The sequence below is a fragment of the Maniola jurtina genome, chromosome 16 (assembly GCF_905333055.1).
Source record: "Maniola jurtina chromosome 16, ilManJurt1.1, whole genome shotgun sequence".
Lineage (NCBI taxonomy): Eukaryota > Metazoa > Arthropoda > Insecta > Lepidoptera > Nymphalidae > Maniola > Maniola jurtina.
The window spans coordinates 7607242-7631798 of NC_060044.1; the positions used below are offsets into that span (position 1 = coordinate 7607242).

At 36.7% G+C, this 24557-nt stretch overlaps 1 protein-coding gene across 4 annotated transcripts in view; it reads right to left on the reverse strand.

Annotated features, from left to right (window-relative positions):
* Window positions 1-24557, reverse strand: part of LOC123873411 (semaphorin-2A) — a 427879-nt gene that overhangs the window by 19021 nt on the left and 384301 nt on the right. For all 4 annotated transcript variants that reach the window (XM_045918256.1, XM_045918254.1, XM_045918255.1 and 1 more), the window contains 4 exons: window positions 15284-15554; window positions 10253-10483; window positions 7195-7453; window positions 5740-5894 (listed from right to left, as the gene is read on the reverse strand). In XM_045918256.1, coding sequence (XP_045774212.1) covers window positions 5740-5894; window positions 7195-7453; window positions 10253-10483; window positions 15284-15554 — 916 coding nt within the window. The remainder of the gene's footprint in view (window positions 1-5739; window positions 5895-7194; window positions 7454-10252; window positions 10484-15283; window positions 15555-24557) is intronic.

The following is a 24557-nucleotide window of genomic DNA, read 5'->3' on the forward strand; positions in this document are numbered from 1 at the left end:
AAGTTCTTTATAACTGTTTTGGAAGACGGCTTTAAGCTTCTGGATTGGAACGGACTTGGCATTAACGTCTACGGCATCAACCACCTTCGATTTGTCGACGACATAATCGTTATTGCAGAGACTTTATGCTTAATGACCTTAGCAGAGTTTTATAAAACATGAGCATGAGTAAGACGAAAATTATGTCTAATTCTCATTTTACGCCGCACCCAGTAGTTATTGAGAGCTCTGCACTCAAAATTGTTGACAAATATGTCTTCCTGGGCTACACAATCCAGCTTAGGTAGGTCCAATTTCAAGAAAAAGGCTAGCCGCCGAATCCAACCGGCTGGGCAGCGTTCGGGGATTTCTAGTCCAAAATTCCTAAGTAATTGAAGATCACTGTTTTCAAAAAGTGCGTGTCGCTAGTGATAATGATGATCATGAAACACTTTCAAGTTCTTCTAAAAGCCGATCGACGTGAAATGGTGTAAGACTAGCATAGATTGCATCTTCTTGTGCTGAGAAGACAAGTTTCTCTTTGGTTCACTGAATCATTGAAGTATTTACTCGTATAAGTAAATAAATACTTTCAAGCTGAAAACATCCAAATCCATCCAGTGGTCAACTGGTAATACTGGTAGTATTAGTACTGGAATAAGTACAAATAAACGGACAAAATGTTACAATTTGACAGTAGTAGATAGAGAACCTTCAAGCAATAAAAGTAAATTAATTCTGCTGATATCAGCAAATTGGTGCGGACTTTTATCACAAATCGCAATATGTATTTTATAGGCGCCGTAAATCGAGGAGCGTGGCTTCTAACGTTTGCCTACGAGCTCTCCGACTTTTATGAGATTTGTCGTTAGAAATTTTATGTGATCGAGTGAGCCCTTTGACCGATTTCATACTATTTACTGGGGTTATCGAGGAGGTAGTTTATAGAAACTGAAGGTTAAATCAAAGTATCCAAACTTGAAACAAAATATTGAATTAGAAGTAGGAATTGGATTGCGAGAACTTGCTTTTGCAATTTGCACGTAGTACATATTCAAAGGTTAAAGTTTATTAAGGTGATACGGATAGTAATAATATAGCTAAGAACACTCGATCAAGCCACCTTTCGGACAAAAAAAAAACTAAATTAAAATCGGTTCATTAGATTGGGAGCTACGATGCCACAGACAGATACACAGATACACACGTCAAACTTATAACACCCCTCTTTTTGGGTCGGGGGTTAATAAATGACTACCGAATAGAGGGTTAATATAGGAGGGTTAATAGAGGGGGTTAATAAAGGAGTGATAGAAGGAATTGGTATCTAGTATAATATGATACTTTTAACTAACGACGCAATAGTTTTATCCGACACTTAGTTCTTTTTGTAGGATATTAAGTAAATGTTGATGTGAATCATGCTGCAAGAAGGTAGGTATTTACAACCCTTCTATTTACGGTACGATCAATATCTGTAATTTTGTTTATGGAGCTCAAAGTTTCCACCGTAACTATTGATGTTTTGGTCTTTTTGATTGTGTTCTCTATTGAAGGCCACAAAGCAATCCGGCTAATCGATAAATGGCAGTTTAGACAGTATAGGTGAATACAAAAATGCGTTGTAATAACTTAATGTATTTTACCACTATTCAAAATGTTCTGAAAGAATCTACCCACTGGGTAAAAAACTGTGTTAAAATATTTTCAGTCCAGCGTATGCTGTTAAATCCAATAAATATTTAAAAAGGTAGAAAGCCTTGCTTGTTATTTTGTATTTTATAATAAACGGGCGGTTATTCCGAACACGTTCCAAAGGTGTATTTTTAAAGACGGCTTTCGGTGGCCAACATTAGGGACGCCGCGCGCCGCGAACGCGCCACCCCAAAAACTTTTTCGCCCGTACACCTTTTGATATTCAATATACTCTGGGACCTAAGCAATCCTTTGATGAGATGTTTTATGCAAAAAACGTTGAGCGCCTTCACCGGGGCGCGAATAAGCGTTCAAAAGTGAACGCATTAGTATTCCTGATCCCGGCCACCACGGTCGCTCCTCCAGTTTTGGGGGAATAAAAATCAATGTTTATTCCCGCTGGACGCGATTTGAATACTAATTGTAAGCATAGCTAATTGGTTGTGTTTGTGCGAATGTGCAATCGTTTTTTGAATCGCTCGCTAACTGCTAAATCGGATTTGCGGATTCGCATTTCAAAATTGTATCGCTACCCACATTATAAATGCCAAATTGTACTTGTTTGTTGGTTTATCCTTTAATCACGCCACAGCGGGTCAACTGATTTGGGTGATTTTTTTGCATAAAAATCTATGGTGTGGCATATTGTTAGATTTTATAGCGGCAAATCAAAGAGTTCCTGTGAGAGGCAAAAATAATTTTGGTACCCAAATCCACGCAGGCGAAGTCACGGTTTCCACTAGAATTAGAATTGTATGAAGTGAGCTGTTTGTGCCTGTTGCAACTTTACTTTGTCGCTATTAAATGCTTTAAAGTACGTAGGTCATTTTATATCGAGCACAGCTTACGTGAGGCTAGTGCAGCAAACTATAAATTACGTCAGAAATTCTCTTCAGTATATCGTATCACAACTGGGCTATAAATATCGTTCATTTTCGTCCTGTGGGCAATGCAAGTCGATGAACCCCGGGGCTATACTTCGTCAGAGAAACTCCGAGATGCTCCGGGAAGAATATTCCTACCATTACGGAGAGGCTCGCTTGAATATATGGCGTCAGTGAATACGATAATTTAACCACCTTCACATATCATTTTGTAGGAATCGCATCTCATGTTTATAGCAAAACTTGGACTCGATGCACTTAGCGAAATGGGTTTCCGATACTTATAAAAGCGATACCGTACCGTATCGCTAAATATTACAAGCTCGTATATGGTAAATAGATTGCAAATTGCCGACCCAATCATACATAAATTTGAATGTTAAATCACTTTTCCTAAAGGAAGTGCTTCTTTGTTAATATTTGCAGAGGTAAATAAAGTTTTTCGTACATGTGAACAGATCGTATATTTTCTGGGATATCATAGGACGTTTTGCGACGTTGAATGTGTATAATGATGTTATCAAATTGCTATCATATCCGCAGCGGCGAGTGGCGACTCGACCGTTGAGCCGACTGTGAATTTTAAATCGTATTTAATAGCCTCGTATTCCACATGTGACGTCAAAGCTAGCTTAGGGTGAGCGGTCTTCTATTTGATTTACCAGTTTTTGCCAAACTAGCCGCCAACCCTTTAAATATAACGTATATTACAGAAACCTTTCTTTTATCTGGAGCGTTATAATTAAGTTTGGAACGTTATTTCAAACCTGTCTGCTTGCGATATGTTAACATAAATATTGTGTTCATTTGTTTACAAAGGCGCTCTTGATACTAAAGAGCCCCGGTGTTGACGTCGACTCGAGAAATTTAATTAACTTTGTTAACTTCTAAATACTCTTAACGTCTTTGATATCCCAGTACATTTGCATTGACAAACAGGGGTTCGTGCGTATGACAGTCACTGTCAAACTTTCATTAGGCCCGCGTCGACGGTGGAGCTCCGAAGTTGTGTGGAAACAGTGATTTAGGCGCGATAAAACAAGTGGAATGAAACGAGACGCGCCCGCATTGCGGGGCATCATACGCTCATTTCTCATTGTCTGGCAGCACCTCGAGCCGCGCTACAACTTCGCAGCGGCAGGCGCCGATGCCGGTGCAGTTTAATGCATATTATAGCGCGGTGAGCACTCCAAATGGGCTAAGCAGCAAAGTAATATTGCGGCAAGCAAACTCTTTATTGAAAGAGTAAACTGTCCTTTTTCACGAGACGCCTCGAGCTCTTTGTGATTTTGCTCAACTTATTCGGCGCTCGGATGTAAATAATAGTGAACTGAGTGTATTTCGGATTTTCGGTCGGGATTTATTCTTTTTCCCCTTTGCTGCGGTGTGAATGCCCGAAACCATTTATAGTTAACAATTACTGTTTCGGACGCGGAAGTGGCTGTTGCATTTAAACAATACCGAAACTCTTCATTGTGAGTTTCGACCTACTTTGTTTCAGTGGGTTTCGTAATCAAGCGTTGTTACCGCAGCCACAACGCGTTAACGCTTTCCAAAGGTCTATAGTTCGACTATCGAGCACGGAAACAAAGTTACATTATGCAGATTAAGTTGGAGTAATTATTACGGTACGTGGCTACAGTACGAGAGGGCACGTCAAAGGTAACGCTTAAACAATTTAATATTCCACACGAGCATTTCAAACGCCAACTCAAACGTAGCTCTCCTTTCGTAAAAGTTGTTCCGTAAACGAACTCCCCCTTCGTTAGATATCTACGTGAGTTTAATCCATTCTGTAGTCTCACGGTAGGGCGGTTCGTTCGGGAGCGATTTTCGAGGAAAATTGGTGAAAATTGCAACAACATAGGCGAAAATTACCACTCGGAGGTGTTGTTTAGACCGGTGGTTCGAATTTATATGGCGGCGAAAATGTGACGTGAGGTCTCTGCGGTGTACGTCGACCTGCGGCCGGTACATTGCGCCAAACGACTACGAAAATGTGGTTTTATACACCGAAACATACGCTGCAATCGCAGCTCTATTTGCTGGCATTACGTGCACTCTCATCGGAAAATTGTTTGTTCGAAAATTAGTGCGCACGTACTCGATCACTCATCTAATTTATTTTAACAGTTTACCCTTATCTAAAATACCTATCATGTATACATCACACACCATTTACAAATATGAAGCACTTGAGTTTTTTATCTGAAAGTAATTCCTTCTTTGACGGTTTAACCCAACACAATATTATTACAGATCAAGTACCAAAGTAATAGGCTAGACTTCAGACACGCTTTTTAAAGTGCCGAAAGAGAAATTCTCTCTTTGTTGTGCCGGAAAATACCGAAACGGAATGTTCAGGCATACAGCTTAAAAGCTTTAGTGCAAGCTTTTAAAAGTTAATAAATTGAGAGTTGACAAAAAGTGTTAAAGAGTAGGTGTTGCACACGCTATTTGGCTACAAACAATGAATGTATAATCGGTTTTTCGTGTTTTGAGCTAAATCCCCTGTTTCGGTACTGAATGCATGGCGGAGAGGTGGGACAGGGTTGGTATTCGGGAATCCAAATGTCCAGCCGTCACGGACGAGACGAATTATGGCCTTTGTGCCACTTTCGCCGCTACTTTTTAATTTCCCCGTGCGCAGGCATTTTTTAATTCGTGCGCCTTTATGAAATTTTATGTCCTCCCGCGATTGTTCTCGGTGTCACCCTAGCTCCGGCCGCACTGATTGTCCTCACAACGGGGTCAATAATTTATTTTTATGCTGACGCTTATATTTTGGAGGTCGTTTCGTGAAAAAATAATTTAAATTCTTTGTCGCTTTTGGATTAATATTCAATTTAAAAAAAAAGGTTTATTTTAGTATTTGATTCTATAAATGTGATTGTGAATTGTGGTCTAATGGATAGCTTTGATGTTAAAATATTTTTTCGTGGCTGAAATCAACAGCTCAATCACAGATAAAAATTAATATCTCTACCTACGTGTAGTAAACATATTAAAATAAAGATTAAAAAAAAATGTTGCAATAATATATTTTGTTGGGTGTCGTAAGTGTATTTATTATACATGTAAAAGTCATGTAGGACAGGTAGTGTTTCATGCTACATCTGGGACTACCACCAGTTCCTATCCTTGCTCTACTAATAATAATATTAAAATATATAGTACTCACTGGTGCCAGCGTAGTAAACCGTGTAGTCAAGCTGGTGGCCCATCATATCCACTTTGACTCGGTCCACGACCAGGCGGGTAAAGAACAGATCCCTCTTATAGTAGATAGGCTTCTCGTGTTCATGAGAAACTGCGCTGTCCATTAATGGATGAGATCTGAGAAATAAAAGATAAGTTAGGGTCAATAGTGTGTATTATTTATTGATTGTAAATGATCTTAGGGGACCTTATTTTCACGTTACGCATTAGTTAAGGTATGATAATATGAATGCAGGGAGTTATGTTAACCTTAAAAATAAAATAGACTCCAATTTTAATTAATTTGTGTTTTATTTTATTCAGATACAAGTTAGCCCTTGTCACCTGGTGGTTGATGCAGTCTAAGATGGAAGCGGGCTAACTAGGAAGGGGAATGGCAGTTTTTATTAAAACCATACCCCTTTCGTTCCTATACGTTATCGTATCGGAACGCTAAATCGCTTGGCGGCACAGCTTTGCCGGTAGGGTGGTAACTAGCCACGGCCGAAGCCTCCCACCACACAAAGAATCATTCTAAAAGTTTATCTTTTCAATAATAGCACGTCTACAATGGAATATTAATAACATATTAAATCACGTTTAAAATGAAATTTTCATTTCGCAAACAAAAGGGAATGTCGTCGGCGGGAACATAACATCGTGTTGACAACAATGTACATAGTCTACATGTGACAGCAAAGTGGGGACATAGATAAAAGCCCCCGACACGATAGAATTCTTCATTTAATTAAAATATTCCCATGTAATATTTCCATCCGACTGGTTCAGGTGAAGTGCTAAAACCTCGGAAAGCGCGGAAAGTGTGGATTGTGTACAAAAGAGCAGAAAAAATAATTGAACACTCTCGGCGTGAGAGCGGTGGATAATTAACAGGACGTGTTGCTAGATAAAAGTGACTATGAAAGAGTGGATGCCAATGATTTGCCAAGCTGTTTGAGACTAGTTCGAGGGCTTTCGTTACTATGAATATACTCGTAGAGCAATATGAGTTCCAAATATTTACTTATTTAACAGAGTTCCAAAATAGAAGGAGGATTTACATTCAAGTGCTAATAAAGTAAAATGAAAGTCGATGTACACGATTATAATATAATATTGTGGCTAATTATATTGTACAGAATCCCTACAGCTCTCTAGGTGCATTTTTAACAACACATAAACAACTAATTTAAATGAGATATTGCGGCTAATTTTATTGTATTTGCTCTAAACTAAACTAAAATGTCAGGTCTATTGCTATCTTTTTCATAATGCTCCCTGCAGAAAAGGATAGCAATTAGTCAATTCAGTTTAGAGATTGTGCACGCAATTCCCGCGAAGTATGTACCTACTTATTTTTAATTTCAAAGGTTTCCTTTTAAGGGTTTTAGTTGGAGATAGTGAGTCATTATACATTTTAGTGATGATAGATAGATACCTTATAAAGTTGAGCACTGTATCAGGTAGAGACGAGGTGTCATTAACGCAGGTCCCAGGTCTTGGTTCAGGTACTCTACTGCTGATGACAGGTAGCCAAGCCGAGCTGGACGTGGCTTGTTCCTTGAACTTCCCCTCAAACGCCTTCTGAATGTCGCCGATAGTGAAGGTGCAGATGGCTGAACCCATCAAACCGGTGGAGGCTGTTGTGAATACTCCGTAGAACCGGCTGTCATCTCCTGGTACTTTGTAGATACTCTCTGTTGAACAAATCAGATTTTTATCCCTTGTGAACTATAGGAAAAAGTATACAGGCACAAAACAGGTAAGTAGGTATACGTGCTTGGCCCTGATCAGATAAATGAAAAATTTATTTATGTATGATTTACTTCATTGGTACCCGGTACTGATATATCTCTAATTTAAACTGACAGATCTAAAGTTGTGCTATCCTTCTCACAATGTTCTCAGTGGGAAAGGACAGCACTACTTTTATTAATATAGGTTCTTAAAAAAAGCGTCATCTGAAAGAGATCACTTTTAGTTCTAAGATCGCTTTTTGCACTTTAGTTTTCTATTAGATATAAATAATTTTTCTTAGTATTGCATGTTTTGTGCATCAATAAATAATGTTTGTTCTACCTATCTACTTTCAGATCAGTAAATCAAATCAAAGTTTCTAGAAATCAAAGGTCAGACTTCTATAAAATGTATGTAAATCTTGTAAGCGGAAAAAAATCTTGTAGTTTTATGATGTGCAAGCGATATTCAATATACTTAATCAAGTAGTAACTATCCTTATTTGGAAAACGGTACTTAATAGTTAATTATGCCTACTTCCCAAAATTCTAACATTCGAGAATCAAATGAACGTTCATAACGAGACATGCGTACCTACACATTGAATATTCTACAGTTAAACTCATTTAAATTGTCAAATACCAACACAAATCCTAATCTGTGCATAGCTGTCAAAACTTCCACAAGTTGGCTATTAAATTATTGTAATTGTGGTCCCGAACTTTGTATCTCCGTGTCACCAGACGTTGCCATAATATTAAACTATTTATAAGTATAATAATCATCAGTCTACACAGTAAATTAGTTTCTGGTATATTAAGTACCGATGGATGTATTCATTTCTAGAACGTGTGCACACTTTGAGCTTGATACTCTTTCAATTAATGACGATTTGACAAGCAATATCTCACTTGAAAATCCGCTTTTCTGCGCTTTTCCTTAAATAAAGGTACCTACTATAATAACATGACGTGAGTTTTAGTAAAAAATCATAAATAAAGCTTGTATTAAATTTAGAAAAGGCGTAAAACGATATTTTTGGGGAAAAGCAAGCACATAATTTACAAGCAAAACACGAAAGAGTTGTCAAACGAAAGCTCGACGCGTGCCGACTATAAATATATTACGCCTGGCCTTATTATTTAAATACGACTATATATGAAACACATGTTAGAGTCAGTGTTTTTCTTATGTACCTATTTACAAGAGTCAAACACCGAGATAAACACAAAAACTTTTCGAAGTTATTAAAATAACTAACATCAACAGGCTTAGAATAAACAAGGGATAAATTGTTCGAGATCAAATACTAGGTACCTTCATATATGTATTTAAATTAAGTTTATTCGTAGCGCGCGCTATACAAACATAGTTTGATTCTCAAGTGAATACCTACTAACCATGTTTGTCTGTTTGCACTTTACAGAAATCTGGAAAACCACAGATATTTGATTCTAGAACTTGTCTTCAAAATTTCATTGAGTTTGGTTGATTAGTTCTGTTTTGAAATAAGAAATATACTACATTTGTATGGAAAGCGAACTTCTCTAGAATTTTGAATCTGTTTAAAAGTTAAGCACCGTTAACGATTTATTTATATTAATTGCGCAAACACAACAAAATACCATTAAAATATCTTTACAGTAGCTTTGTTTTCAGCCAAATATGTGCTGAAGGAATGCGGTAACGAGACGCAGGCTTAATTACCGCAAGTTTGCCTACGGATCTAATCACGCTTAAATGTAAATGTACACACAGAAACACTTGAACGTACCTATTACGTGTTCATAAGTTATGCAGGAATGCAATGGGGGCGCGTGAAAAACCGTGGTGAGGCTGAAGCGGTGAACGTTAATATTATATGAGGCAGACGGAGTCCCGGCTCCGGAGAGGAATTGGCTAGACTTTTGTCGTTCTAAATCTTGCTATGCGCTATTGAATTTCGAAGTGAAATGTTTGCTAGAGATTGACAGCGAATGTTTGCCTGTTTGGGATTAGGGTGAAGCTACGCGAGTTAGTTGTCGGAGTTCGGTAAGTCAGTCTGGATACACAGAATTGTACTTACAAAGGGCTCGGAAAATTGCTACAATATTTTAGCATTTACGTGAAAGTTTTGAGACGGCGGAACGAATGAGATTTTCGCTTTGTACGAGAGGAATGTTTTTTTAAATCAATGTTGGTGCATATGGGGAATATTTTTAAATTAAAGTCTATGTATAGACTTTAAAGTTAAAGCGATATGTGTAAAGTAACACAGTAAAAATAACTGTACACATAATCATTGAAACAGCTTAGACTTTTTTTTTTTGCAAATAAGTACCTCTAATTGAAACAATGAGACAAATATTCAAAACAACCAGTTATATTCTAAATTATCTTTATACCCCTGACTCTCTAACTAAGAGGCTTGTATCTTGGGAATCTGTTTCTTCCTATTATATCAAGGTACATATTGCAGACGAGAGTTGCCAGAGTTGCTTGTGCTTCAATGATTGAATTAATGAAAGATTTATTCAATAAAATGTAGGTATTGTACCTAATAAAATGTAGGTGTTGAAGTAATGTCTGATGAACCTTATACATTTTACCACTGTAACTGGTGTTTGAATATTACCTTAAATTAAATGAAACAAATGACAATCATTCCTAATTAAATGCAATGACGAGGTCTAGCTTGGGCCTATGGGCGATGCCTATTATCCCTATTACGAGTAAAAAAATAAAACAAATGAATTAACAATGTTCAATGAAGCACTTACGTATTTCATTAAAATAAAACGGAAACTCTCCGGGGATGCTGCAGTTAAGTCGTGCTTTCAGATAAGTGGCCCAATTCTGGCTGAGGATGTTCTTCCCGCCGGTGTCCCGCTTGCAGACCCTGGCCACTCTGGAATACACCGCTTTTCCGCAGTTAATGTATTCGACGGCAGTCTCTCGGAAGAAGAAGAGCACGTATTCTCCGACGTCGAAGGAGCCGACGAAGTTCGGTTCTAAAAAAAAAAGCGGACGAATGTGAGTTTAATTCGCATGGAGAGGGTTTCGTACGATGAATATTGTGTATGTTTGTATGCCCAAAATTAAGAGATCTACCATGTCATTTTATTTTAAGACCATAGACTTCATACCTATACCTATAGGTTCTGTAATATACAAGTACAGAATTTATTTTCTATATAAAAAATTTAGGATCAATAGTTTTGGAGATAGAGAGCGGGGAAGGCTGGCCAATTTTCTTAATTGACTACTTATTTTTTAATTAAAAACATATATTTGTGATATATCCGCACAACACCTTTTGCAATTTTAAAATTTATTTTTGAATTATTAATTTAAAATAAAAAATTTAATTGGACCCAAAAAGTGACCCCCATATTCAATATTCATTTACATGTAATGTTCGGGTCACAAAAATTGATATATGTTTACCAAATTTTTATGTAATCGATCTTGAATAAAATTGGCTGTGACAGACAGACAGACACACGAATGATTCTTTCAGGGTTACATTTTTTTCATTCGCACTTACGAAACCCTAAACACATAAATCAGAGTATATTTGTGTTATTTATTGCGTAAGATTTCCTTAAAGCGTCGCATAACACTTCAAAAGCGAAGAAAATTGAAATATAATATTCGTTTAACAAAATCGTTTAATGTTTTCCACGCAATACCTCATCTGTTAACGGTGAAACGAGGCAAGGTAAAATAAGTTGCAAAAGCTCGTTACAATGAGTTAACGCACGCACCAAACTAGTTTTAATTTTAATTTTAATAAATATTAAACGAAACCCAAAAGATTTGTCAGTGCCATTACATACAACTGGTAGCATTATATTATGGTTTAATTACGAACATAAATTTTATATATTCGAGGTGCGCGCATGAGCGCGTTCCCATGTTAATACCATAGTATCAAATTGCTGTTATTCTCTGTGATATGCAATAAATATTAGATGAAGTCGTGTGTCAATTATGTCATGTACCACGTTCGTAGCTCATATTAATACGTGCTCATTTGTTGCGAACCGAAATGAAATCGACGCGTGTTAAGGATTATAGACACACGATACTTCTGTGCCTCTGTATTAGGAGTATATTCATGGGCAGTTTTAGTAGTGTCTGCCCACTTTTGGCAACTAGGATTAATAATTAATTATTATTTATTTATTCTTAGCTAATCTAAGCTAGGTCTTAAAGTTCGCACATTATTGTTTTTAACCCCCGACCCAAAAAGAGGGGTGTTATAAGTTTAACGTGTGTATATGTGTATCTGTCTGTGGCATCGTAGCTCCTAAACGAATGAACCGATTTTAATTTAGTTTTTTTTTGTTTGAAAGGTGGCTTGATCGAGAGTGTACTTAGCTATAATCGAAGAAAATCGGTTCAGCCATCAGCCGAAAGTTATCAGCTCTTTTCTAGTTTTCTTATAGAGGTTATTGTGTCGGGGGTTTTTAAATTTTGAGTTATTATTAAGTTTGTTTAAGCAAATTCGAATGTTACGCAACATAAGACAGTTGTTCCACCACGAAAGACAAAGCCATACGCTATAAACTATTTTCTCGCTCAAGTAACGTACAATCAATGTGTGATTCCGTGTCAATAAACGAATGATCGCTTACGAGTATGTACACTGCCAGCGAGAGCTTTTATCTACTAGTTTGTCGCAGCGACAAGAGCTATCAAAAAAAAACTCGTCAGCGATGCTCTCTTGGCGGTTCATTTATAACATGGTGTGTGAATGGTCTCAATAATATCTACAAAGACTATAATCACAATTCATATTATAGTTAATTATCCCAACTTAGGGTGCTATGTTGCTATTTAACAGTTTAATGTGCCCATAACGTATGCATAGAAATTGGATATTGTAAGTATATAATATGTCCTTATTAATGCTGTCATGATATTGTTTCCATAGATTATCGTTTAATTTTAATACTCCCTAAGCTTTACTTAGGGAGTATTAAAATTTAATAAGGCTTTCCTTTCAAATTTATGCTGCAATAAATTATTTGATCGCAATCAGTAAGGCCGATAAACCGGGCTATTAGTTGATGAATAGATATTCGGATATTAATATTTAAGATACAAACATAATATGTAAAGTGGAGTGTATGGTAAGGAAAATGGAAAATTTGATGAAAATATAAAGTTTCGTTTCTATCAGAGTACTCGCAAATTGAGCACAACTCCAACTCTCTGAGCTCCAACTACTCCAATGGATACGTTTGCTCACCCGTATCAGCTTGGCTAGGCTTGACAAATATACCGATTAAAATATATGGTTTGGCGAAACTAGAATTGAGGCAGGTATTTTAAAGAAACTAAGGGAGTTTGTTCATCGCGACTTTTTGCAGCAATACAGCTGCAACAAGTCGTAATAAAAAAAAGGAAAAAACATGATTGCCTTGCCAAACAACGAACTAAAAAGACTTTTTACATTTGAATGAGGCTGTAGAGCCGCCATATTGATTTTTTTTCAGAAAATTTATAGCCAGTGTCACTTTGGGTGATGTAACTAACTATACCTCATAGGTACTTCCAAATCTGTGCATGCATTTAGAATTTATGGTCGAAAAAAAACAAAAAATATACACCCTGAAAACATCAATTACATTTTTTTTGGGCGGTCTTGTAAAAGTCTCGATACTGTAGTGATGCGTCTCTACTCTCTAGGCCCATTTACAGTCGGACAAGGCTCTTTTGGCGCGTGGCCAAAATAGGAACTAAAGTCGCCATCTAGAGAAGTGCACTTGTTGATAGTTCGTTGTGTCGGCATAAAGCGACAACTGCGCCCTCACTCAAGTGCCAAAAGAGCCTTGTCGGACTGTATGTTTGTCCACGATTCTATATCGCTACAATTTTTCTAAATGCACGCTGACAAATCCCGCGAAAAAGCTAGTCCGATAAAACAAAAGTATGTTCGAATTTATAGCCTGTAACAAAATTTCGATATGCGTAATAATTTTCGAAATTATGACCGTGTTTTGAAACAATAGCCGTAAATTAGGCTAGGTAAATTCTACACGCTTGATCGGTTACGAGAATATAGCTTCAACACACAATGGCGTGCGTTACCGCAAATACGTGTAAAATCGGTCGCATGCATTATTTAGTTAGATGAAACGGACTATGCTTGATTGCGCGATTGTTTTGGAAATGCTGCTTCATTAGATTGTATTAGTGTCCATTTTAATATAATTTATTTATCTGTATGTTGGCATCATCTTGTTAATATGAAGGAATAATTAACAAGATGAATGCCCGCGACTTTGCCGTTGGATTTAGGTTCTTAAGCATCCCGTGGGCCTATGTCCAAATCAATTCTATCTCAGACCAAATTATATTATTATATAATATGGATTAAGTATATTATTATTTTTGGTTTACATTAATGTAAGTGGTATGATGTGCAATAAATTGTAATGTTCAATACATAATGTTCAACAGCAGTAGGTAATTAAATAGTGTAAATAGCCAATGTTTAGTTCCCCAATTATTATTTAATGTTTGCTCCATAATTAGGGTCGAATTATATCAAAATTTAACATTGTTTGTGTTTCGTATACTCAAAATATAAAAATGGAACCCAAAAGATCCTCTCGGTGTCTGTATTTTTGACACAGATGTTTTGCTAATACGCAAACCAAAAATGAAGTCTAGTATGAAAAATATGTCCATTAATCCAATTAAGAGGGGTCTCTCCATTACTCGCTCCATACAAACGTAGTTCGTCTCTCATTGGAATACTAACCAATCATACTCAATGGAATTTTGTAGAAACGTTCCATGAACTAATATCTATCTATCTGTGGTTTCCCAGATTTCCGCTAAAATATTCGGTTTCAAAGTTACGCGGTCTTATAAATTCACATACAAATCTTTGAGCCCCTGTAATTTTAAAACTACATATATTTAGAAAAATCTAAAACACCACAGACACAGATATTAGTTTCTAGAATATGGCTGCAAAATTTCATGGACTTTGTTTACTTAATATTCAAATGAAATTGGGACTACGATTGTATGGAGTAAGTGACGGAGAGAACTCAGAGAACCCTGTTAATCAAATATGCAACGAATCAGATAATAATAATAGAGAGCTTAATTTAATTTAAAATCAAATAACAAACTCCTATTTACAGTAAAATTACCTTTTACCTAAATAAATAACGAAAGCAATAAACAAAGAAATCGAATCGAGGGTTAGGAAATACGAGGTATTATGGTTACTGGCACCAATATTAACGGGCGAAGATTGGGGGAACATTACAGCCCGTTAGAGCGAAAACAGTTTAATTTCCATTGTTTAACAAACAGACCAATTCCACTCTAATTCGTTGTTCGATAATATGTAACAATTCTAATCATCACCTAAAACTGATTGGCGATTGGTAACGATTCATTGATTTAGGGATTCATCCATCTAGCTTTCTAGGACAATGATTTCATTCATCGTGTTGTGTTGCTAGTTCAGTAGTCTGCGTATTATAGGTACCTACTGAATGATATATTATTGGAGCATGCAATGTCCCGCAAAATGACTCTGATTTAGGCACCAGTTGTGCTTTTAGTCATTCAGTAAAATTCACGATTGAACATAATTATCAGTAATATCACTAAAATTACTTAAAAATAATCCAATTCTGACTGAAGGCCAATTTTTCACATTTCACATTGAAATCACTTTTTTCTCACCTCATAAAATGAGGTCTATAGTTCTAAATATAGGGGTAACATGTACATTGTACAACTATGAGTTATTAGCTCAAATAAAACTGTGAACTCACTGTCCAGCCATTTGGAGTCGTATTTCAAAGTCCGCTTAAAAGAGAACTCTCGCCGGCCCGTAGTCAAGTTATGCAGGTCGGTCCTGAAGATCACGGTGTCTGCTTTAGTGAACTCCGCGTTAGTCCCCGAGTACAGCGCAGGCAGGGAGCCTGGGTTGCCTCTCTCCACCCACAGGGCGGTCGAGTTGTCGGCCGGGTCGTACGGGCACTTCGCGACGCCCATGCCGATGCCTGGCACGTACTCGTGACGCGGCAGGTGTGTCAGGTTCGACTGCAACAAAACAAAACCGTTTATTTTTATTTCCACCCTAAAAATTCGCCTTCCCAACAAAGAAGGCATTAAAACACCTAGATGACCATTTGCATCGATCGGAATACGAAGTGTGAGCCTCATTTCGTAGCTAAACGTTAAATATTAATTTTTACACCCGACCACTTCGATTTTGTGCGCTATTAATCAAAGGCACTTGAAAAAAAAAGCATCACCTAACGAGTGGATTTATGCGTCTAGCGCACTGCCCACCCCGGCTGGTCGTACTCGAAAACACATCTGCGACTAATTTTTCCAAAAAATCCACGTCCGTTTCACGTCCGGAGCGATTTATTGACCGAAACTTATTATTTAGAAGGAGCCCGCATATTTTCAGCATCGTATAGGCGTTTTCCAGCCAACTCCTCTATTAGTATAATGCGATGGGTGGCGGTACGTACGGTTTTCGAAATTATCATAAAATTACTAAATGTAGCATAAACGTGGGGTGGGCAGCGAGCCCCGCCGCGGTGGATTGAGACTTTATGTAAATTTTAACGACGCTGCGACCATCGGAGGCACCTGTGACCCGCCTTCCCCTCCGCTCCTCTGTAGCCCGCGGCACCTGTCGAAAACCTATGTCGTTTTTATTTCAATAAGCCGAGGATTAAATTAGGCGTGCGAGGACGTGCCCGCGACGAACGCCTCGGGCGAAGAAAGGGCCACGTCTTATTCTTTCCTTTTACCGCGCTGTAGCCTTATAAGTTGTCGGACAACGTGTAAGCTATGTTAACAAAGTAATCGAACCGGTGTTAAGAAACACAGCTTGTTAACTCAATTAGGCTAAAATGTTCGAAGGTTAAATTACAAAATAAAATTTGATACAGCGGCGATTCGAGTGTCTTAACTCATAATAAACAACAAAGATTTATTGAAACTGTTTTAAATATTATTTTAGCTTTCTGTTGATTTTAATTACAAGCCTAATGATTAAACTTGAATGTTTTAATAGATGTGTTGCTTGTATGACTCTATCACCCCTTCAGACTCAAGTCTAAAAATTGTATGTATCTACTTGTGGCAGCAAATTTTATTTTAAAATGACATCAAAATATCGACGTCCTGTTCACGGCGGTACATCATTATTTTCCCCATCTAAGTGAGCGTAAGTCCAGAGTAAACAACTCAATGAATCGGACGGAAGAGCCCGGGGCCTTGCTTGGAATAAGAAACTTGTGGACAAACCGGCAACCTTCATTAGGCCTTTGCTTTGTTTGTTTACAAAATTAGCATCTTCAAGCTTCCAGAGGCTACGTCCGCTACGGCAATTATTACACATTGTGTGAAACTTCGTTCAAGGGATTTGCATCTTTTTAGGGTCGAAAATTTTAAGTCCAATACTCAACCCAGTTTCGTTTTCATGAATTGAGAAAAGGTAAATATATCCAACTTTGAAAAATATGCATGAAAATGTTTTTTAAATAAAAAGTTGACTTTTATTTAATTTGATGACAAGTTATTGAAATATTCTTGAAAAGCCGGCAACGCATTGGTTGTTCCTTTGGTGTTGTAAATGTTTATGGTCAGTAGTGGGTAATTATTAATTACATAACATAAGGAGAACTGCCTGTTCGTTTGCTCGCTTTTTTATATAAAAAAGTTGGCGTGTGACATCACTTGACGGTAAGTGATGTAGCGGTCTAAATGATTTTTACCATTATTTACACGAGATTGTACCAGAACGCTTATTTCTTATCGGTATGGCACACTTCCATAGATATAGAGTGTACCTAATCATGGGCGAAGCCTCGGGCTCTTACCATTCACAATTCACCAGTTTACTGTTATAAGTTCTATAATTTGTATTTTTGATGATAGATTTTAGTATACAAGAGAAATGTTAACATCATCTTTTTCTCATTCTTCAATATGACAAAAAGACACCAAAAAAATAATGTATGAACAAGAAAATTTTCAGAACCAGGAATAAGCTGTGTGCTGAAGAAAGCAAACTCAGGTGCGGTGATTCCCCATCGATTCTCCTTCGCTTCCAATTGAACCGTTGCAATATATTAATATTGAGGTTGCAAGTGCACAGAATATGAATATATGCATACACTTAGACATAACATCTCAATATTCTAGAGTTCTAGACCATCTAAATTGTAATAGAATCTGACTATTACAATAATACTAGCCACCACCCGCCGTTTGTTCGTTCTGCGAAAATTTCATATTCGACCCTTCGCCGGCCCACCACTGAGCACGGGTATTCTGAGACTTCTCTCACTTGTTGAGAACATTTTGGAACACTCTCAGGGAAGCAGGTTTCCCCAGTTTTCCTTCACCGTAAAAGCAAGTGATCTTAATTAGTCGCTTAAAACTCATATGTCTACCTCATATGTATACTTAGAGGTGAGTACCCGGTATCAAACCACGTACCCTCCGAACAGGAGGCCGATATAATTTAACTATTAGGCTATCACCTCTTTTACTACTTACTTGTAGGTACTAAACTTATCTAACACTATTTTTCAGTTCAGACATCAGACATTGATATTAAAAATTGACTCATGTTTCGACCTAGACGTATTTTTCGTATTTTTGAATAAGTAAAACTTGTATGAGTATTGAGATTACAAGTATTACAACTTTAAATTCCCGCTAGTGGGCGAAAGCCAACATTAAAGTAACTTAGTCGGCTTGTATCTCAAGTAAGCTTTAAGTTGTAAAGAGAAAACAGACTATAAACTCATATGTAGTAAAAACTTTAGAGCGAACTCAGGTGCAAGGATCCTGCATTCGATCCTCCTTCACGTCGGGGCGTACGTTCGCAATATATTGGTATTGAGGTTTGCCAACACACGGAATATGTAGGCACCGGGTTCGCTTGAAACTTGAAGCTATAAATGACTGCTGGCTTTGTATGGATGTGTTCGCTTTGTGCAAGTCGAACCAAGTTTAGCATGTTTCAATGTGGATTAATCGCACTTGAATTTGCAAAAAAAAAATCATAAACCACCGACTTCAGCAACCACAAACCCTAAAAATTAAAATATAATTAAATTTACTGCCGAATATATCTATTGTGTATACAAGAGTTAATGTAGTTCTATAATAATATTTTTTGGAGCTGCTGCCAATATATTATAAGCTACACGAACTGTTTACTTATTTTTCATATTGTTTTGGGCCTCCACATTGGCCTCATTGGTTTTCCGAGACAAAAGTCTGTGTCCATCCCCAGGATGTGATTCCCAAAATTACGTCAAAATTCGTTAAACGGATGAACCGTAAAAAGCTAGCATACATTCAGACATGCTTTAGCATTTATAATATTAAGTATGGATTTTAAAAGCCAAGTTTTAACCATTATAATATAGTACAAAGTTTTAAATAAGCAAAAGAAGGCCTTCGGTTGTAAAGAGACATACTTCGAAACTTATGTATCGTAAAAACTTGAGACTTGAGCATTACAACGTAAAACAAGCGAACACAGGTGCAGCGATGCTGAATTTGATTTCCTTTCACTGAGTCATCTCCCTGTACTGCAAAACCTGTGATTGATACCTACATTCCGATCCTGGCAATTTTTATTGATCGATATGGCTCTCTTTTATTTACAAGAGTATTCATTAGTTTATTGAAGTATAGCGATTTTTGCATAATGTATTGTAAAAACTTAAGACTTGCATTACAACGTAAAACAAGCGAACACAGGTGCAGCGATGCTGAATTTGATTTTCTTTCACTGAGTCACATTTCCCTGTAGTGCAAAACCTGTGATTGATACATTCAGATCGTGGCAATTTTTATTGATCGACATGGTGCTCTTTTATGTGTACAAGAGTATCAGCTAGTCTATTTTATGTCTAGTATTGCTATTGTCGCATACAATTTTCATAATACAGCTCTGGAGTGCGGGCTTTTTTGACCTCCTAATATCTCCTCTTCTATAAAATATATTCTTGTCTTACTTACCAATTAAACTTAAACCATCACCAAAATCAACCTACCATATCGGCTCACTACTACGCACAGGTCTTTTCTCAAAAATAGAAGTATTTTGCCATAGTATAACCAGTAACCACGCTGGCCACGCGCGGATTGTCAGACTTCACACACCTTTGAGAAAATTACGGAGAGCTCACAGATTTCCTCACGATGTTTTCCTTTACCGTTATCGTCACCATCGTTACCGACATTCATCAATTTACCTATAGAATTTCGCACAAGTACCTATTATACAATAATTATGTTCATATTTTATGCCAAAAGTTTGTGTGGATCTCATTATTTGATAGTGACACTGTTACCGAAACTTCACCCGCGGCATCCTGCAATTTAAAGGTCCTTTGTGTACACGAAAGTTCCTCCCGGCGCAATAAATGAGGTATAATGACGTCATAATGTACGCATATCTATACATAATTTCGATTATTAACTTTGGAAAATGGTGCAAGAAAATTAAATATTATGGGCAATATAAGTACGTATGGGTTGCCTGGAAGAGATCATTTTTACTGATAACCTTACCTTTTGTGAAATATTGTTGTCGCTTTTATCTACAGTTTACACTAATATTATAAATAGGTAAAGTTTGTAAGTCTTTCTATCTATGTACCCATCTATTGTTTTTAAGTTCATAGAAGCCCTTGAGGCGGTTGAGTTATTCTAGGTATTGTATTACATCACACGAGTTTCAAGTTAATTTTATTTTCTACTAGCCGATGCCCGCGACTTCGCCCGCGTGGATTTAGGTTTTTTGAAATCCCGTGGGGACTTTTCTAATTTTCCGGGATAAAAAGTAGCCTAAGTGCTATTCCAGGATATTATCTATCTCCATTCCAAATTTTAGCCAAATCCGTCCAGTAGTTTTTGCGTGAAGGAGTAACAAACATACACACACACACATACAAACTTTCGCCTTTATAATATTATAGTGTGATACTATACTTACCTACTTTATTAATGTCCACTGGCAGAAAAAAACTTTCAAATACATAAGAACGCGTAACGATAATGTACAATAGCCCTATAAATTTTAATCTCAAGAGCGATTATAGCTTTTACAATTGCTATCACAAAACAGTACACCGATAGTATCGCACACGGTATTGGCTCAATAGCGAATGGGATGGATATTGCACCTGTGCTCTCAGGCAGAATGTCTTCTGGAATATGAATTTGGATTTCGCTTTTGTACTATAAACATTGGTAATAGAGATTCATTGTGACGTGAAAACTTTTTATGTTTCAAATGTTTAAGCTCAAGTAGGTAAGATTTCACCGATATACTCGATTTTACTAGTATATTCTCTTTAAAAACGGTTAGGAAAAGTTATTTGGTTACATGCATCTGACGTCGTCGGAAGAACTTCACAAAATCTGTACATAACTAACTTTAAAAGCGAACATTAGGTTTGTCATAACCGATGTTCAGCAAAACTTCAATTTGCTGCGCTCCCGCAGAAACTTTACCCCGTGTTTCGCATATCAACATTGCTTTACTAAGAAGGAAGCATTCGCAGTAAGAAAACAAGTGTACGAGCTCTCCCAAGCAAGTTTCCTTCATAAACTCATGTTTGCCATCCACCTACTAGAATCTTAATGAGAGAAAACGATAAAAATGTTCAAGTGTGTCTGAATGCTACTTTATAGGTACTATAGTATAGTTTGTATAAAGTTTAACGATAAGCGTAAACTCGGCCACAAAAATGTTCACGTGAGATCATCTGCGTGGTAGCTGAATGCAGTATATAGCTTATAAAGTGATTTTCCTAAGTGCTCTTCACACGGCGCGGCGCGGCGTCGGCTACACTCATTATAATTGCGGTAATGACGGCCGCGTATGACACTAAACTAGCGTCGGATTGCCAATTGAGAGACTTTTGAAAGATAAAAAAGGTTTGCACCTAATTCGAATGTGTAATTTTTCAGGAAGAAAAAATAATGTCTCGCGTTTCAGTGTGCATTACTAGGATTCATAATGATTTATGTTTATTGACCCAAAAAGAGGGGTGTTATAAGTTTGACGTGTGTATCTGTGTATCTGTCTGTGGCATCGTAGCTCCTAAACTAATGAACCGATTTTAATTTAGTTTTTTTGTTTGAAAAGTGGCTTGATCGAGTGTTCTTAGCTATAATCCAGGAATCGGTTCAGCCATTTGAAAGTTATCAGCTCTTTTCTAGTTACTGTATCGAGGGTGTTATAAATTTTTAGTTAACACTTGTTTAATAGTAGTAGGTACCATACATTCTGAACTATTTTTCAAATAGCTGTCATAAAATACCATATCCATTATCACTGTGATAAGTGCAATTGTTTCAGATCAATTAATTAAATATTTGCTCATATAACAGGACCGCACCTTTAACAGGGCTCTCTCCGTCACTTACTCCATACAATCGTAATCCCAATTTCATTTCAATATTAAGCAACCAAAGTCCATGAAATTTTGCAGACATATTTTCGAAACTAATATCTGCGCCTGTGGTATTTTAGATTTTTCTAAAAATATTTAGTTTTAAAATTACAGGGGCTCAAAGATTTGTATGTGAATTTTTAAGACCGCGTAACTTTGAAACCGAATATTTTAACGGAAATCTGGAAAACCACAGGTATAGATATTAGTTCTCGGAACGTTTCTACAAAATTCCATTGAGTAAGATTGTTTAGTATTCCAATGAGAGACGAACTACGTTTGTATGGAGCGAGTGACGGAGAGAGCCCTCTTAATACTTTTATTTTATTTCATTCGTGACGAGCTACAGATTTACCGATTTCAATTTAAATGGGAACAATCAATAAGCGGGGCTTATCGCATTTATTCGAACAAGATGAACGCGATGTGTTTTAAATCTGCTACCTATACAAATTATCCCATTGTTGTGTGAACTGTAAACGCGTTTACACTAAAACGAGCCGGGCGTATTCCGGATGCCGGGAAATGTCGGCTGTTTAAAAGGAAATTTAAATATCCTACATGCCAATCGACATCACTATTTTCCTACTATGTAGCTATCGTGGATAGCTTACTTTGATATATATTGATATTTAGAATTTACGCCTGATTCTTTTGTACACCATCTCTAAACTGAATTACAATGATAGACCGTATGTTGCTATCTTTTTCATAACACTCCCTGCGGAAAAAGACAGCAATAGATTTAGACTAGGCCTGTCAACTTAGCTCAGAGATAATTGAATAATGCATAATTGAACAGCGCTCGCGATATACTTCTTTAATTCTTGTTCTTAGGCGATTTAGATATTAGGGCTAATTCTGTTAAACAAGGTCCCTAAATTGAATTAAATTGACAGGTCTAAATCTTCTGCTATCCTTTTACGGCGAGAGAAATTTTGTAAGAGATTGTGTACAACAGAATTAGCCACATTATTTGCGTAAAAGATGAATAGATATTGTATTTTAGAAATTCGTATTAAATATATTGATCAAAACAATATCGTTAATAGAATATTTAATAAATATTTTTTAAGCTTCCAATTCAGTCAAAATGTAAACGAGTGCTAACGGTAACAAACGATACCTTTGTTTGTTTCAAATCACTTTCGTTTTATTGCTTGCATTGACTAATCTTTTTCAGCTAACGGCTGCATCTCATTGTTTTTATTCCCCTTTTATTAAGGACTTTGCTTTGTTTTTTGGAAACGTTCGGTAATTGTAGGATCAGGTTTATATCAACGAAAATAATTTAAATGTTAGGTAATTTATATGTAAAGGAATAAATTGAGTAACTTTCATATTAATGTACTCTAATCGACTGGCTGACTGACATTCATGTAGCTCAAACTATTAGCAAGGATGGAGCGTATTTACTCGACCAGGAATTTGCATCAGGTAAGCATCAGGTATGAGCTTCAGAATATGCACACCTGTGTGCTTAGTATAAGATTGTTTCAGCTCACCAACGTTGACAGAATTCAAGTATCGAACACCAGAATTACATGTTTTGCAAGTATATCCTATCTCTGACTGCTAACTCTACATAAATACCTGAGATTTTGCATATTATACCTACATAGATTCTCTTTATACATGAACCACCAACAAGATAGGATTTAGCATGAGTTCCACCCATCACACCATCATAGAAAATTCTTTAAGTTTCTTTATACACTTTGTGGGATCACAACAAAAATCGTCATTAAAAATTCTACATTGGGAGAGACAAAACAAAAACGAGTGAGGTCATTCACTAGCCTTTTTAGATTACTTTTTCATATTTTCCAATCCATTTTTTAATAAAAATAGCACTCGATTTAGTTATTTGAAAAATGAAATTTTTATCACAGTTCATACACGAGTATAAATAAAGAAAAACAATAGAAATCAAGCGGTCGGAATGCAATCGCGTCCGTCATTTGTTTCCAATACCCCTCCATTCGAAAACCGCCATTTGTAACAGAATAGATATAAATTGATGGCTGCAGTAAGGGAGCCTGCACATACTAGGTCTCCTTGAGCCAGTCTTAAGACATATTTTATCTTAGGAAAATCATTTATTTTAATGGGCCTATGTGTCGTTCAGAAAATAAATGGTTACAATATTAAGTCATAGTAGATACCTATAACTTAAGCCTCTAATCTGAAGACAAACATATTGGGGCACTTTTTTAACACAAACATTGGATTTCAACATGAAGTTAAGCAAGGGGTGGATCACCAAATTCCTGAAAATCAGCGGTTCCTCTAGTGCTATGAATATTCGTGGGCGCTGGAAATCACTCGATATAACTTATAATCTTAATATGTTGTTTTAAAAGAATTAACGGATACGAAACAGGTAGGTAGTAGTATAAGGTACTTATAGATATCAACAAGTGTAAATTAAAAATTTATAACACCCCCGACAAGTGAAGGCATCTTGACAGCTTGACATAAATTTGTCAATTGACATAATATTAAGAACCTAACGGTTATCTAACCTTCTTTTCTACAAGAAAACTAGAAAAGAGCTGATAACTCTTAAACGGCTGAACCAATTTTTTTGGATTATAGC